The sequence below is a fragment of the Excalfactoria chinensis genome, chromosome 1, assembly GCF_039878825.1.
Source record: "Excalfactoria chinensis isolate bCotChi1 chromosome 1, bCotChi1.hap2, whole genome shotgun sequence".
In the NCBI taxonomy this organism is placed as follows: Eukaryota; Metazoa; Chordata; class Aves; order Galliformes; family Phasianidae; genus Excalfactoria; species Excalfactoria chinensis.
Genome location: NC_092825.1, coordinates 53,723,564 through 53,741,152, shown reverse-complemented (window position 1 = coordinate 53,741,152; position 17,589 = coordinate 53,723,564). Strand labels below are relative to the sequence as shown.

The 17,589-nt window shown below is 46.5% G+C and overlaps 1 protein-coding gene across 4 annotated transcripts; it reads left to right on the top strand.

Moving 5' to 3' along the window:
- Nucleotides 1-810: 810 nt before the first annotated feature.
- On the top strand, nucleotides 811-17,222 carry LOC140263506 (cystine/glutamate transporter-like). 4 transcript variants are annotated; one of them, XM_072358430.1, is made up of 14 exons: nucleotides 811-1,036; nucleotides 1,676-1,772; nucleotides 3,624-3,894; nucleotides 4,930-5,056; nucleotides 5,826-5,941; nucleotides 6,168-6,293; nucleotides 8,402-8,501; nucleotides 8,584-8,628; nucleotides 8,822-8,945; nucleotides 9,680-9,783; nucleotides 11,594-11,690; nucleotides 12,195-12,344; nucleotides 14,839-15,013; nucleotides 15,702-17,222. In XM_072358430.1, exons 3-14 carry the CDS (start codon nucleotides 3,699-3,701, stop codon nucleotides 15,764-15,766), a joined length of 1,425 nt encoding a protein of 474 aa, XP_072214531.1. In that variant the 5' UTR covers nucleotides 811-1,036; nucleotides 1,676-1,772; nucleotides 3,624-3,698; the 3' UTR covers nucleotides 15,767-17,222. The 4 variants fall into 4 exon arrangements, 3 of the variants coding, with proteins under 3 accessions (XP_072214531.1, XP_072214520.1, XP_072214540.1); XM_072358419.1 differs by having other exon boundaries at nucleotides 1,676-3,894; XM_072358439.1 differs by lacking the exons at nucleotides 811-1,036; nucleotides 1,676-1,772 and adding an exon at nucleotides 1,528-1,607.
- Nucleotides 17,223-17,589: the final 367 nt, after the last annotated feature.

Here is a 17,589-nt window from a genome sequence, read left to right as displayed (position 1 = left end):
AGGTGGTAAGTGTGACCCAGGCCAAAAAACATTTTCCTGTCAGAGCTTATAGTAAAGTATTTTCATGAAGAAAGAAACATGAGGACATTCCACTGTTCTCATAGATAACTCTCAAGACTAAATTTGTGAAGCCCTGTAGAAAGAGGAGGCACTGGAAATGATCCTTACGCTTACACCTATAGCAATCACCGTGCGTTTATTACTACAGCTCAGGCTGCGAGAATGAGCTGGTTTATTAACTACTGTCCCTTTGGATTTCTTATCCAGGGTGGTAGAACAGCTGTAGAAAGCTGAAAAGAAGTCGAGGCGCACATCTTGTCTTTTCAGCCAGTTTCTTGTATTCGTTATGGTCTATAAACAAATATCTCTCAGGTCTCCTAAATAGATTTTCTGATCGCGTTCCCAGAACAGACCACCACCAGCCTCATTAAAGCTTATTTATGCTACTTTCATGCATGAATAAAAAAAAACCCTCCCATTCACTGCTGATTTTATTTAGTTAGACTCTGTGCCTTGTGGCAGACATTGAACTGGAGTGACATTTATTGGCTCGGAAAAAAAACACACAAAACCAACAGGGGGACCACAGCGAACAGCTTGACACCTCTGCGAAAAGGAAGGGGTTAACCTGTTCTTGGCTGTATTGTATTGATTGAGGCCCACGCAAAGAAAATACAGCTGTAAACAGTTAGGAGTATTCCCTGGTAGGGGCTTTTTTTTTGGTAAGTCATTGAACTGGGACTTTGGAGGTATGAACTGTTGTTTCCCAGGGATGCCACCCGCTTCCTGCATGATAGGAGAGGAGGGAGGTCACTGCTTGCTCCAGGTCCCAGCTGGGGATGGTGCTTTCTCTCTTTGACTTTTCTAACTTGCTTGTTTGTGTGGATGGCTTTCCGGCAGTAACATCTCTTCGTGTGCTCATGGCCATGGGTCCTTCTTTCGGCTGGGGCCTCTAGGCACCTCTGGAGACAGCAAACGTGGCTTCCCCTTAGACATTGGTCTCCTTCATCTCCATCCATGCTGCAGTGTCTGCAAGGTAAGATTAATGGCTTGGAAAGAGTAAAATTGATGTAAACGAAGAACAATGGAGTAAACATGCAGCAGGTGGGAAGCTGTGAGATTGGTCTGTTCTCCTCCGGTCCCACCGGCTGCTGATTTCCAGCAAAGGTATTTTTGCACAAGAATGATGTGAGCCTGTAGCTGAAGTGAAAGGGTGAACAAAAAGCAGCTTTGTGCGTTTACTTTGGGCTAAGCACATTGTGAATATTCTTAAGCATCGCAACCAGGATTAACATCCCTGCATGTTAATGTGCCTGGAATTCAGCGAGAAGCAGAGCAGGAGAGCGGGTTCCCCAGGCACACTGCTAGGTGTCTCTGAGCCGCTGTTAAACAGCTTTCTATTACTCTTGCTTGCTCCCCCCCCCCCTCTTTTTTCTTTCTTTCCTTCAACGGCTTCTGGAAGAAGTCCTGATAGAATTCACCTTTCTGAAATGTACTGTGCTGTTTTGTCTCCAAATACCCCCATACGGCAACAGTAATGTATATAAAGAAAAACAGCGTGCGGACAGAAGTGTGGAGTTTGTTATTTACAGTGGATCATTAACCTGGTGTGTAAATTTGACTTGATCTCTCCTTTTTTTTTTTTTTATCCTCCCCCTTCTCTGTGGAATTTCAGAGCCCGTGAGGAGCTGCTGCCTTTTGCCGCCCCGGGATCCCACCAAGGAATGGGAATCTGCAAAGGCACCCACTTGGTTTAACCCCCAGCCAACCAGATAAGTGCACTTTTTATTTTCTCACAGCCGTGCTTTAGCCGTATCTGTGCACAACACATCTCTCTTCACACTGATTTCAATTCACCCTCACAGATGAATGCTCTGTGCTTCTCTCTTCTGCTTAGAAATCCCAGTAGCAGACAGCGGTGCTCGGTGCATGCTATTAATTGCCAGGAGCTGCTGCAGCCTGGGGCTAAGGGAGCTGCGGGTCGGTGCCAGCCCCAGCGTTGGGCAGCCCCGTGATGTTGTGGGCAGCGGTTCCATGGTGCTGCTACTGCGACCCATCAGCCCGTGCAGTCCTCTGGGGCTCATTAGAGGCTTAATAATCAGACTTGGCTGGCTTGATAGGGAAGATGTTCGTGCAGGCTTGGCTCGATCTCAGAGAAAGCAGCTAACGCCGCTGGGAGGAGAGGGCTCTGTGCATGTGTTGTTCATCTGTGTGATAGGGGAGAAGTGATAGCCCCCGCTTCTTCCAGCAGGGAGATGAGCATGGATGTGGGGCAGAAGCCCTCAGTTACACTGGGATTGTACGGGGTGTGTGGAGCGGTGTCGTGGGTGAGCAGCAGCAGGAAGCGTCCCCTTAGAACTGCAGGGACAAAGAATGGGGTCTGTCAGGAAATAACTTACTCTGGATTTCTGTAGGTGACTGCTGCCTGTTAAATAAGTTAGGACAACGAGATGTGGTTCTCTTGTAAAGTCTCTCTTTGCAACAGCACGCAGCCATGGGGCTGGGATAAATGTTTGTTGTACCTGTGACTGACAGTGTTCGAATGAAAATACATGGGGGCAGAGCATGTGAGTGTGGAGAGGATGTGTGACACGCAGGAGAACAGGATCCAAATTACTCCATGTCTGTCTTCTCTGCTCTAGCAGGGTAGATTAGTATCATAAAATGCCCACCTTGCTGTTAGGGTAGCTACAAACATGTTTGCTAACAGCAAATTAGGCTTTGCTACCTGATGCGAAATTGCCTTACCTACCTCAGTGAATGGAGAGTTTCCTGGTGAAGGCACCAGCCCAGAATGAAGGGAAGCAGAGAACATTTTCCTGCCTCAAACTGGAGGACTGTGGACTCCAGCCTGTGGTCTCCATGTCCTGTCACTGACAGCCTGGAAATGAGGCTTTTAACACTGCTGTCCTGGCAGCCAAGAGCCGCTGTGTCGTGACGGGGACAAGGGCTGGAGTGATGGAGTGGGAGTTTGCTGCAGCACAAGAGCTGGATCAAAGTCAGCCTTCTTGATCCCTGGAGTGTCTGCAGCTCTCTCGTTTCTCGGAAAAGCTCCTTGTTCGTTTTGTTGTCACCCAGAAAGGTTTTCATATTAATAGTACCAAAAGCATCTCTGGTATCAGTGACTGTTTATCCTCTGTCCTACAATTGATAGCAATAGTGATCCTTGGCTCTTCAGTGACCAGATAATAAAAAGGCTTGACATGACATTATATTAAGAAACGCTGCTGAAACGAAGGCTTTGTGGTAAAGCTGCAGTCAGGGCTTTTGCATTCACCAAGGATGATTAGGAAATTGAAACGTATCAGTTGTGTCCTCACTTAACAGGGCTTTTGGCTCCTCTGAAAAAAGAAATAGCAATGAAAAATAAATAAATAAATAAATAAAATACATTTGTGATTTCCAAGGTCTTGATTGCTGATTTTGCAACTTGAAATATCCTGTCTGCCACTGTGCCAATATCGATAATCACCCAAATTAGGCCCCATTAAATTAACCTGCAGTTTGTTTGCTGGGTGGATCCTGTGGTAGAGAAGGACTCCAAAGATCTTGACAGATTGCTGCAAATAATCTTGTCTTGAATGGAAAACCCCCAGATCCCTCACTCTTTCCTTGTCTTACAGGTGAACCTTGAAGACGGCTGAGGCTCTCCGTATCTCCTCAATGCATGCCCTTCCCCTGGGGTTAGAAGAGCAGCCATGGGGAAAGACAAGAAAAAAGAGGAGGCTGTCTTTCTGAGGAAAAAGATAACTTTGCTGAGGGCTTTCTCACTTCTCATCGGCAGCATGATTGGCAGCGGCATCTTCATCTCCCCCAAAGGAGTGCTGAAAAACTCAGGCACCGTGGGGTTCTCCCTGGTGGTGTGGTTTGCATGTGGGCTCCTCTCCATGTTTGGTGAGTGGGAAGTTGGGTCGGCCTTTGCTTATGCACCCAGCAGATGAAGGGAGCCGGCAAAATTGGGAGCGTAAGAAACTGGGAGTGGAACAGAGCAAAATGGAGAAATGCTCCATGTGGACAGAATACCCTGGAATCAGGTGTTTCTAGTTGTGGCATTTAGAAACCAAGACGTTCAATTATTTACCTGGGAGTGACTGTGGTTTTTGCTCTTTGCTATGCCTACCAGTATTTCGAGTTCTATGTGCTGCTGAGCATAGGCTGTGTTTCTGCATGTGTGATACAGCTTGTGCATGGCTGACATGTGTGCTGTTCATGTAGCCCAAACCCTGCACGGGGAGGCATCCTTTGGTCTCCTCTTGTGGCCTGGCTGCCTCTTTGTCAAGTCATTGCATTTTGTAGCTAAATTTTTGTTCTTCTAGCCCAACTTCAGCAAAACTCTTAAACACAAGCTTGAAGCATAGAAGGAGACCCACTGGGTTAAATGTGAGGGGTCTGTCTACACTCAAGACTTTGGGCAGGGATTTGGCACAGATTCACAGAGAGGCAGGAAAGTCTGGGGTCTTTGCCATTGGTGTGACCATGAGTGAGGGGGACACAGCTGTACCACTTTGGGGCTCCTGCAGGGCCACCCATGCTGGGACAAGCAGATGGGGTATCTCAACCTGTGGGTCATACCCTGACAGAATAGGAGAGAGGGGACAACTCAAACCTCTGGGACATCTGTCCAAAGGAGTCTCTCATAGTTTAGCGCAGTGGTTCTTTCTCACACCCTTCCACATGAATTCCCTGGACAAGTTGTATCATTAACCAAAACAGCAGAAAATTTCCTTCCTTCTCACACAAGAGTGAACTGGCTTCTAAACATCACAACACACACCAATTCAGAATGGAATGCTTTCTGCTAAAAACTGTTTGTCTTCCTCTGCTTCACTGCTTATTTTAAGCAGACTCCTTCAGGCCCTGAAAGGCGTCGAGAAAAGAGGAAATCCAAAGGATGATTTACTCAGCTCATTTATACTTTAACTTTGCCAGGTGCCTTGTGTTACGCAGAGCTTGGAACAAGGATCACCAAGTCTGGAGGACATTACATCTACATTTTGGAGACACTGGGGCCTCTGCCAAGTTTCTTGTTTCTGTGGGCAGAGTTTTTTGCTATCAGGTAAGAGATTTTGTTTGTTTGATTTTTGCTGGGTGCTCTGCAGTTTGCTGCTGTGTTTGTTTGGTTTATTTTGGCTTTGGTGTTCAGTTACGGTGCCAGGTAACAGTCTAAGTAGTTTGTAAAGGAAATGGGGAAAAAAAATCAACACCCAACCAACCAGCTTTAAAGACTGTCGGTGATAAAAGGAAGACAGAGGGAGCAAATAGTTGGTGTGTTCATTGTGATCTGTGCTTGAGGAATCTCTTTCTTCTCCCATGGCAGCTGGTGTCCTTCAAGAGCTGTGGTATTTTTTGGCCACTGAGAGCAAATGACAAGTTAGTTTCTGATTTTTTGCTTCCATCGTGAAGCTACTCCCGTTTTTCTGTGGAAAAAGAGACTTTCTGGTTTAGTCCCAAGTTAAATAATAAGCTAGAAATTTGTAAATTGCTTTTTTTCTTTCTTTCTTTCTTTCTTTCTTTTTTCCACCTGAAAAAGCAAATCCTCCCCTCCCAACGGCCTGTCCTCCATGTGCGCTGAGATGAAGCAGGACACATGAACCACGCAGCGCTGCCGTGTGTGATTAATCTCAACTTTGGTTTTTGAGTTAAGAATTAATCTTCTTGCCTCATGTGCCTCTTAACCTATTTACTGAGAAAACCTGTGGAAAAGATGATGGGATTTGAGTGGTAGGGTGGGTCTAAGAGCTGCGAGGAAGCTTTGCTCCCTCTGTCCCACCATGTTGAAGCCATCCACGGAGCCAAGGGTGACCCTGCCTGGTTTCCCTCCCCAGGCCTGCCAACAGTGCTGTGGTCTCTCTGGCATTTGGCCGCTACCTGCTGGAGCCATTTTTTGCCCCCTGTGCAGCCCCCGTCCCTGCTGTGAAGCTCGTCTCTCTCCTGGGCTACTGTAAGTACAACCCTCTGTGCCACATCTCGGGGCCTCTCTGCCTCAAACTTCCTACAAGGTGTTATATTCTGGGATTGGGGCCCAAGACCTGAAGGCATCCTGTCTGCTGCTTTTGCTCTGAACACCCTTTCTGGGAGGATGCACTCTTGTCCCCCCCCACCATCAAAGCAGGGACATTTCTTCCTGTGTGTGCCAAGCACGGGCTGCAGCATGGTCTCCTTTCCAGATGCAGTCCTCACCCTCAATTCCTGGAGCGTCACCTGGAGCGCACGGCTGCAGACGGCCCTCTCCATTGTCAAGCTGCTGGCCCTCATGCTCATTATCGTGCCGGGGATGATGCTGCTGACCCAGGGTAGGTGGTAGCTGTATGTACCCAGCTCAGGGCTGAGTGCGGGGTAGTTGGCTTCAAGCTGTGTCACTCCTGTTGGGCTGGTGTTTCCAGTTCAGCCATCTCCACAGGTTTTTGGGAATGAATGGGGCTGTATGAGACCACTTGGGCTGACAGAGACACAGACCTCTGCTGACCCCTTCCTTTGGGGTACCCACTGTCAGCATGCCTTGAATCCATTCCAAAGCAGTGCAGGTGCCATGGGCATCAGGACATGTGACAGCATCCTCTGGTGTTCTGAGCCTGTCACAGCCCTGTAAGGAGTTACCAGCCCCCAGCTGAGCCCTGGTAACTGCATCTCTACCCTTCCTGTGGCTTCAGCTGATGCTTTTTACCCCTTAATGGAAATAGGCATTAATGTAGTAAACTTACAATGGACTCATGCACGATTGCGTGCTCATTTCCAGAGGAAAAGAAAACATGAGATAAAACCTCCCAGTGATATCTTCTGGGATTGATACAAGAGTACTGGCTTTAATCCAAGCCTCAGTTTATAGAAAAGCCCATGGCATTCACACTCAGGGGATGAAGCGGGCTCTGTCTTCACACTATTTCCTTCCTCTGCAGAGGAAACAACAAAGGCAGGAGGATCAACATTCATGTTTCTTTCTGATGTCTGGAGCTGGCTCCTTTGAATGCACAAAAACCCCCTCTGGCAGGCAGCACTTCTGAACTGAAGGTCTGCCCTGCAGCTAGAAATCCAGAGCCGTTATTGTTAGGGATGCCTTCAAATGGCAATCTGGAGCCTTGGCACAGTCTTCCAGCAAGGAGGATAAGTGCTGGTGACATCTGGAGAGAGAATCCACCGAGAGACCCAGGGATGACAGGTTGTGTTTAATGTGACTCACGGGGGACTCTAAATCACTCATTAATATATTGCAGACAGTAAATCCTTTTTATGTGCCATCACTTATAAGCAGTCGCTTTAGTGTGTAAAAAGACTACCCCAATAGGCCCATTCCATTTTCTATTTTAGCTTTCTTCCAATCCATATATTTTTTTTAAACATCATTTTTGTGCTTGTTTTTAAATCAGTCTGCCTCGCTCCCCAGCCTCTCCCTGCTCCCTTTGCTTACACTCTTGTTCTTCCCCCTGCCATCGCCTTCCCCTTGGCTGGGATTTGATTCAGAGCCCTGCTGGATCAATGCTTCACACCCCACGCCCAACTGAGGTGCTTCACTGGGAGGAACAACCACACCAAACTCTATGTCTCTTTCTTTTAAAGACATTTTGCAATGGAAAACTGAACATAGACGTGGAACCCAAACTTAGGGCCGCTTGGGAAACGTTGGAAATACAACTCCTTCTGGCTGTGCCCCTGTTGCTCTTCCTTCAGATAAGAGGCTGCTCCGTGCCTCTCCTTGTTTTTCCGAGGTCTGATAAAATCTGCCCCATAACCAAAACCCTGACTTTGATCTGTACATTTGTTTTTTCTTTTCTGAGGAAGAATGGCTCTGTAAAACCGACCATTTCTCATCCACTCATCACAGATTTATTTCAAGCTGAGCACTTTTAGGATAACCGGAGGAGCTGGTAAAATGCACTTTGATCCAATCACCTCTAGTTTTTATTACTGCAATTGTTTTCCTCCTGTGTCCCCACTTCCCCTCCTGCGGGGCCGTTCCCACGCCAGTAGCCCCTGCACCCGATTCCCATGCTCCGCGCAGCATGGGGCCGGGGGAGCTGCATTAGCTGCCTTGCTGGCTGCACAACATCAAACAGAGCCAGCATCCGGCTGTCGGTGGATGGGGAGAGGGGTCAGCTCAGGGAATCAGAGCTGGGCTGTAGGAAAGGATGGGAGAACTCAGGGAGAACTGTCTTCTCCTCTCCATGATCTCCCATTTACGGACAGCGCCTTTCCTGACATTTCTCTTGTAGCTGGGCAGGAGGTGATAGATTTCTTCTGTCCCTGTCTATGCCAACACAGCACTGCAAATTAAAACAGTGCAACAAAGCTGAATAGCTGACCCTCACAAAGTCACAAACGCTTCTCCCAGGTTTGGGCAGGTGGTACACAGCCTGCGGGAACCATGTCCATCTCTGATGCACCTGTTGTTTTTTCTCCTCTGTAGGCCATACCAGAAACTTCCAGGATGCTTTTGACAGGCAGTTGCTGGTTCCAGATAAGCTGCCCTTGGCTTTTTATGCAGGCATGTTCGCCTATTCAGGCTGGTAAGTAGGATGGGAGGGCAACTCACTGACAGCTAGTCGCTGTCCGAGAGCTGCTTCAATGCCTCTCCTTGTGTCTGCACAGGTTCCAGACCAGCTTTGTGCGTGAGGAGTTGGTCAGACCTGAACGGTAAGGCTGGAGAAGTAGATGGTTTTTGTGCCTCAGCCCTGGGCTACCACTGCATCCCTAAGCACTAGCAAACAGGAAGGAAATAAGTCTGTGGGTTCACTTAACCAACAGCAGCTGTAGTCTGCGGTCACGCGATGAAAAATGAGGAGATAACAGCTTGTTCACTGCTTGTCTCTTTTTCTCTTTCTTACAGAAACATCCCCCTGGCTGTCATTGTGTCTGTGATCACCGTCATTGTAGGCTATATGCTCACCAACATCTCCTATTACACCGCCCTGGGAACACAAGACGTTCTGGCTTCTCCAGCTGTCGCTGTGGTGAGTTGCCACCCTACTGATAGCTGTTTTTAGCGTGGTCGGTTGGAAGGGGTGGTCTTGACAAGGGTCTAGAAGATAATTTTCCTCATAAGAGGCTTTTGTTTTTCTTTGTTGTTTCCCCGTATTATTGGACAACATGAATTTCTAGTCTTTCCTAAAAGATAGTGAAAAAGAACCTGTAGATGAAGGGTTGGAGGGGTGGAGCAGCTCTCTTAGGAAAGGTTGAACGAGCTGGGATTGTTCAGCCTGGGTAAGAGAAAGCTCCAGAAGACCTCACTAAGACCTTCCAGTACTTGAAAGGAACTGACAAGCAGGAAGGGGAGCTGACTTCTTTCATAGTCTAATAGGGATAGGATAAGGAAGAATAGCTTTAAACTAAAAGAGGAGAAATTTAGGTTAGATGTTAGGTGGAATTTCTTTACTCAGAGGGCAGTGAGGCACAGGCACAGCTGCCCAGAGAAGCTGTGGGTGCCCCATCCCTGGAGGCACTCAAGGCCAGGTTGGATGGGCATCCTGAGCTGGTGGGTGGAAGCCCTGCCTGTGGCAGGGGGTTGGGGCTGGTTGGGTTTTGAGGTCCCTTCCAAACTAAGCCATTCTGTGAAGAGATAGCAGTAGAAAAGGCAAGATTTTGAGTTGTATTTTACTCCTTCGTTGGAGAAAGCTTTTTCTTCTTGTATCTGATCTTATCTGGAGATCGCTGCATGTTCCTGCAGTCACAATTGCTCTTCTTTCAGAGTTTTGTTCAGCAAGCCTGCACAAACCTTATCTCAGTGGTCCCTGTCCTCGTTGCGCTGTCCTGCTTTGGCACCATGAATGGAGGAATCCTCACATTTTCAAGGTCAAATCCCTCAAAATGTGCTGCACTTTGGTTTAATGTATTGGAGGGAAGCACCGATAACCTGTCTACATGACAACCATTTGATGGCATTTTGTGAGAAAATCAAGGCCTTTGACTCCCAATACATAAGCTGCAGGACACCGCTGGCTGTCTAAAGGTGTCTTCCTCCCTTTCCTGGCTATGTCTAAACTCTCTCTGTCTGGCCAGAAAACTAAGATTTTTACCTGCCCCCACACTTTATATTCCATCTTGAAATGAAATACCAGTGTTTCTGGTGAACTTAGGATCTTTGTTGACACGGTAGCTGCTCATTGAAGCAGAGTCATTGTCTGCCAGCTTCACCCAGTGCCTTTGCTGTGGGGTACAAGTCCCTGTGTTGTGAGGACCTCTGGCTAAAACAAGCGCTCCCTGGAGAACTTTGCTTTGAGTTTGGTGAAACATTATCAGGGCCAGGTCATTCCCAAAGCAATAGCTGAGGCTCAACAAGCCTTGTTGGAACAATAATAAGAACTTTGTTCCATGGAAAAGTTATCTTGCCAACTCCACTGGCGACTATACTGTGTCCTTGGGGGAGCCTTGAAATTGGAGAGGAGGGCAAAGCTCATGGAATAGCGTGTCCTCCTGGTCCTGAGGAGCTGAGCAAACTCTCTGGAGCCAGCTCCATTTCACAGCTTAGACTGCAAAAGGAAAGATCATTTGATATGAAAGGGATGTTTCAAAGCACGAGAGCTAATGAGTTATTTGATCTGCTACCCCCAAGTTCTGTACTAAACATGGTGGGGAGAATCCCCCCACTTAACTTTCCTAGCTAGTGATTTTCTTTGAGGATGGGAAGTCCCTGGAGAACATAGAGGTTCTACATCTCTTCCACCCTTCTCTCCCCCTTCCTGACATCATTAACATAATCACTGCAGAAGGGCCATATAAACTGTGATGGGGCCTCCCTGGCTGCTGGCCAGCCACACCCCAGCAAAACCACAGAGACAGCAATAAAACCAGTTACACACTCATGCCCCAGCTGCTTTGGGCTCTGCTCCAGCCCAGCTGATGCTCTGGCATGGTGTGTTTGTGGATATTAAGTTTATAAAATTGGATGCAATGCTTTCTCCTTAATTACCCTTTCACAATTCAGAGGAGGAATGGAGGTGAGGAGCTCTTTGCTGTTGTTTCATAGCTGGCCCTGTGTGTAGCTGTCATCTCTGCTGTAATACACAAAACTACTTTCTAACAACTGGCAAGAGACTTCCTCTGCTCTTTGAGGAGCTTGCGCTTTATTTATCTCTCTCTCTAGTTTATGTGTATCTCTATGTAGTTTATATTTATAGACAGAGACATATATATTATCCCTGGTATGTAGCTGCTGCTGTAGCACAGCCAAGCAGGTTTTACTTGATCTTAAGTCCAGTCTCCTGTTGAGATGGACATCAGGACTGATAACCCCTCTTCATGAGCTTGCCAATCTCTCTTCTAAAGACTTAAGGTTTGTGAGCTCTCCACTTCCTACTCGCTTGTTTCTGCTTCCAGCCTCAGCACACTCATTATCATGCTGTGCTCAACTAAAGGTCACTACTAACTAGTGACCCATGGGGACCCTACCAGTGGTGGGCTCTGCACCGTGCTGAGATAACTGGTCCTTGAAGAACTATGCAGATCTTTGGAGATATTTTCCCTAGATCCACTGAAAAGTGATGATAAATGCAGAACTGTGGCCTTAAATAGCAGACCTGTGATGATGGGATCAGTCCAGCTACTGATCATTTCTAGTGCAGATGTGGGATGCTGATACATAGAGTTCCCTGTCTTTTCCTAGGACACTGTTTGTGGCCTCCAGAGAAGGGCAGTGGCCTCCTCTCTTCTCCATGATCCACATTCGAAGACATACGCCCCTTCCTGCTGTCATGCTTATGGTAAGGAGATCTGCCTATTTGAAACTCTTCTTGCAGTCTTGGCTTTCTTGTATTGCATGGCTATCTGCAGAGCCTGAAGCAGCTGAGAAATTTTAAAGGGTGTTGAGACACTGCCAGCTTGCAAAAAAACAAGTCCTCTCGTGTCAGTAGGAGGACTCAAACCCACTGTCTCAAAGTCAGAAAATACTTCTGTGTGAAGCCTTTGTACCGCAAGCTTTTGGGTCCTGAATGTTTGAATTGCCCTGCCCAGGACATAGAGCATCAGCAATGCTGTTGGTCGCCATCCTTTCTGCAGCATCGTTATTTTGCATTTAGCACTTTGACTGGCATTCTTCAGTCTATGAGAGTGCTCTGTGACATGTTTGGTGCCCCCTGAATTGTTGGGTCTGTGAAATGGCTACCTGTGATTGCAGCGGGGCTAGGGAAGATGATCCATATTACCCTTCCATGTCTGAGGACCACAGAAAGGTTTAATTGGCTGTATTTCATCTTTACAATGCTCAGTTCCCTTTGGTTACTGCCATGGTGTGTATTGGAGATATCTACCATCTACTGAACTTCTTCAGCTTTTCCCGATGGCTCTTCATAGGATTAGCCACCCTTGGGCTCATTGTCCATCGCTACCGTCACCCAGAGCTGCAAAGCCCATTCAAGGTAATTCATGGCTTGTATCTAACAGCCTGGAACACATGCCTGTCGTTTTTCTCTCTCTTTATGTATCCTTTTCAAAGAAGTAGAGCATCATGTGGCTGTGATTGCCTTTAGGCTCTGAGGGCTCTAAATCCATATTTCTCTGTAAGGCATGTGGGGAAATCCCAACATTGATTGATAGGCCCAGACAACCAGATGTACTCAACTCTACTAGAACCAGTTCTACATGGGGCCACCAGTTGCAGTTGAAAAGTGTCAGTTTGCTCCAGGGGACAAGGTATCAGGCTGGGAACTGCAGAAGGAAGTTCTCATGCTCTCCTTTCTGAGGCTGCAGGAAGGGTCTTTTGCCTAGATGTGATGTCAGTATCAGGTATGTCTCAGCCCTAGTGAGGAGTGGAAGGGTGTCACTGGGAAAAGGGCATTGCCAGATGGAACACGGGAGCAAACCTGACTTATGGGAAATAATCTCAAACCTGACCTGAAATCATCTCCTGCCATGAAGAGCTTGAGCACAGATCACTGAGCTCCCTACCACACACAGCCTCTATGGAATGCTGACAGAACTGCAAGTACAGGCAACCCAAGGGGTATGAGGAACTTCTTCATGCATGGTACTTCCATGTGCACAGCTTCAGCACATTTGGAATACGTGGGACTTGTGGCCATAAGCAATGAAAAGCACTAGAACTGGACAGAGGGAAGCGAGGAGCCAAGGGAGTTCAGTTCCCCACTCCTCTATGGGAAGCTGGAGGACACCCTGTCCTCTTTCTCCATTCCTGGTCCTCTTTGCTGGCCGCTGAGGTCCTGCTTATGGGGAGCCCTCAGTCCCAGAAGCTGGCATGGCTTTTAGAGCCCCTGCTTGAGGCAACTATTCCACTGCCAGATCATCTGCAGGCGGCATTTGTCCGGGGCCATGCACAACGTGTTCCCCTCTCCAGTCACGCCTGCGTGCTGCCTCTGGCCAGTTCCTGCAGAGGAGAGGAGACCTCTGAGGCCACAGGCACTGGGCAGCTGATCAGCCAGAAACTCAGGGGAAAGAAGCACTTTCCACCACTCCCAGGGTCTCCTCCCTGAGCTGAGTGAGGCCTGATGCAGAATTTGGGGTAGTTTTTCTTCTTGGTGTTTACTAAAGACAGCATATTTAGCAGAGACCTTGAGACTTCCCAACTTGCTGATTGGCCGGCTCATGCACTCATCCAGACTCACATTTTTAATAAGTTTGATTTATCATTATTATTTTTAATTTAAAACTAGTATTCGTGGGAGAAATGTGTTACTGAGTAGCACTGGTGGTGTCATCACTTTCTGAGAACCTGTTTGAGATAGAGATGTAGGTGTTTAATAATTCCAAAGAACAGGGGTGAGGAAGACGATGGAGTTTTGGTTGGCTTGGTGGTCTCTTCCTCTCTCTCCCCATTTTTTAGACCCACCTCAAACCCCAAGTACGGTTATCTGCAAGAGCAAAGAACAGTGTGAACGTGGTGTGTGCATGTGCTGCTCTCCAGTGGTCAGAAATATTTCTTCCTCCAACAGCAGTTTGCTTAACGAGGACAAACAATAAGATCAATATAAGAAACTGTGGTTGTACTTTTCTATGCAGCTCGAAAATAGTTGAAAATGGTAAGAAAACAGCAACAGGGGGAGAGAGCAGTTCTCTCATGCATCTCTCAGACAGATGTGCTGTGTGAATACGTGCATGTAGGAGACGCTGGCAAAGGATGCTCCGGCTGAAAAGGCAGTGAGAGCATGCAAGTTTGGTGGCTGGCCAGCTGCCATCACTAGAGCAACTGATCTCCCCCAGCTCAGTATGGTCAGCATCCAAAATATGATCTGTGTTACAAGAAAAGAGATTGTCACCCTAGGTGAGGTCAGCAGCTCCTTCACTCTATCACAGATGTGGTGAGGAGTAATTTGGCTGAGGTCAGATCTAAAGAAGTAGGAAATGTGTCAGAACTTTTTACTTCAGTTTTACCCTCCAAATAACTCAGATGAATCGACTCACCCAAAAGAATGAGGCTGAAGCACCGAGTGCTGTTTAGGTCTTTCAGCAAAGTGTCACTGAAAACCTCATTTTTGGCACAGGTGCTGTGGAGCTGGGTGTCTGTTTTATCCTGCTTTGGTTGCCATAGGCCTCAGGCAGGCTGGAGGCAGCTCAAAGTGAGTCACGAGTGTTATGACCAAAGATCAGCTTGTTTCAAAGGGATTTTGCTCTTGGCATCAGATTTTCCATCAGCAGTTGCCACAGGTGACAAGCTTAGGGGTGTGTATATGCACATGCAGACATTCCATACATAGAGTGAGCTGCTGCGGTTGACTTCTCCCCAGCATGGTGTGTGGCTGTGAGTGAGGTGAGGCTTCTTTTTGTGCACATGGAGGGAGAGATGCACCTTGCAGGGCACTCTGGGCTCCAAGGGTGGCATGAGATCTTTAAAATGGTCACGTGACTATAGCTTGTGATGGCTGGTATAACCAGCTTTGCCTGTGCTCTTTTCCTCAGGTCCCCCTGTTTGTTCCAGTCTCTTTTACCATCATCTGCCTCTTCACAGTGGCAATGTCTATGTACTCAGACCCAGTAAACATTAGCATTGGATGCACCATGGTTTTAAGCGGCTTTCCAGTCTACTACCTCGTAATCCATAGGAAAATGTCAAATCGCTGCCACAGACTGCTCTGTAAGTATGCTCTTGGGTTTCAGTATTCTGGACCTAAGCACTCTCAGGGGTAGAGTGGTTGCTTGTGAACATAATAATAATCCAGCCTAATCTTTCTAGAAAAGATAGGGTTGAGGTCTACAATCAAGTGGAACCAAGCAGAGTGGCACTGCCATTTCTTCATCATATCTGTGGGATCAGTATTTCTGTCAAATGTGAATGAAGCTGAACTAAAAAGGTCAAAAGCTGGTGCGGAGAGAGTGAGGGGCAGGCACTGTAACCCCATGCACAAACATATGCTGAAAGGCTGGGGAGGGGAGTGATAGGAAAAGATGACGCAGGCTACCTGGTGGAGGGGTTTAATAGAATGGGTTTGGGTGTAGATGTGGAAATGAAGTACCTTTCCTCCTCGTGCAGTGCATGGCACAGACTTACCTTAGGTGTAGCTCTGGTGGCACAAAAACAGTGACTTATTCTAAAACGTGAGCCTGGATTTGATTTTAACTTCTAATTTCAATTATGAATCTTGGTGTTGGGCTGAGATACACTGGTTGCTAGTGAGCAGAAAAAAGCATGCAGCAAGAAAGAAAACAGATTCAGTCATCCGCTAACATAAAATGCTTCATCCACCCTGCGCCAATGTTCTGATTTTCATCCATAGCATAGGATATTGTCCAGATTAAACTTCCTTTGTTTTTTCCCCCTTCAGATTATCTCACGCACAAACTGCAGCTACTGTTGGAAGTAGTCCAACAAGAAATCAAGACGTACTGAAGAAACCATCAGAACTTACAGGAGAAGATATAATCTACTTGCTACACGCCTGATGCCTTTGATCCTTCCAAACACAAGCCATGCTCTCATTCTTTTAATCACTGCAAATAAGGATGTGCCTGAGCCAAAACCATGCTGCAAGCAGCCCTAAGCTTGCCAGTTGGGGTCTGATGAGCAAGTCACAGCTGCTTCTGCCCTTTTCTTTTTTAGCAGAACAGGCTTCTTCTCTGAAATAAGCTTGCTTTGCCTGCAGAGTGTCTTTGAAACAAAGATCCGGATTTTGCAGTCTAGTCCAGTCCTCAGCAAATTATATGTTATTTTTTAATTTCCTCACTTGGCAAATAGGTACAGCAGAACTAGAATCTGGCTACATGGAAGTCAAGCATAGGATTCAAATCAAAGTCAAGGTCAGGCTGGATGGGGCTCTGAGCAATCTGATCTCACTGTGAGTGTCCCTATCCACTGTAGAGGAGTTGGACTTGATGGCCTTTAAGGGTCCCTTCCAACACAAACCATTCTGTGGTTCTATGATTCTACGAAATCTGTATCAGCCATGTGAAATGATGCCACGGAGACAGATTATAGAGGGAAATGGGCAAGGAGTGCAAACTGGAGATGAAGTATATGCAGAGGAAAGGAGGAGGTGGGGAGGATAAAACTCCACTCACCAGGAAGCAAAGATTTGGGTTAGTGGGAAGATATCTGAAAATCATTTGAAATTCAAATAATGAGCTAAGAAAACTTGGAATGTTATTATTATTATTATTATTGTATAAGCAAAATATCTGTATTTTGCTTTGAAATAATGCTTCAATTTTGAATTTCATTGCTTTGAAATGATATTTCAAAATGTACTGATACAGTAAATATAATTATATTAAAAAAATAGCTAAATACTCCAAAGAAGAGTTCAGAATAGGTTCCGATTCTTCTTCCAGGCCCTCAGCTTTTGTCCCAACAGCGGTGAAATACGATTCTCCTTTTGTTAGATGAAAGCAGTAATGAGTCATGGGCAGATTCCTTATGAATTGTGTACCTTTTGGTGCTGGAGGAAGACATGAAAGACTTCAGGTCTGAGCTTTAACTTCAAATCTACAGTCAAAAGACTTGCTGAATCAATACAGAAATGCCCATTTGAACGCCTGCCATCAGAAAGGTTTCTGTTGTTGGATTACTTCCGTTTACATTATTAATGTTGCAAAGTTAAAAAGAGCAATTAGCTATTTCCAATCACTTAAGAGTTAATCTATTCCTAAAGGATTAGAAGCAGCATCCTGAGCCTAATCTGATAGCCCTGGAGAGAGGAAGAGAAGAATGTGAAGCATCTGTAATCTACCAAGCATTCGTGTACTCAGAGTAATGCCAATGTAGCATTTATGAAACAATGTAGTTTACCGGAACATGTAAAATGCACAGTCAAGGACTGGAAATAAATAAAGGCTTTGGTTTTTTTTTCTTCCTTCTTTTTCTTCCTCTTCTTTTTTCTTTTTTTCCATTAAAAAACATATTTTCCTTTCTTCCCTTCTTTCCCCCCCTCTTTTTTTCCCTCCAAAGCAACTTAGAATTGCTATTCTTGTTGAGACCATTTCCTGTTATTGTGTGAAACGGAACCCAGAGATCAACACCACCATCGCAAGGCTCATCCTCCCCCTCTGACAAGTTAATGTACAACAGGAAATACTGGGGAAACCATCACAGCTAGGGAAGAAGGTGCTGCCTTCAAGTGGCAGTGCGGTTTGCAGTGAGATTTGGGTCATTTTACTGCATCATGAGGTGCTGTCAGTCTGTTTCCATGCTGTAAGCTTGCACTGTAGCATCCAGTA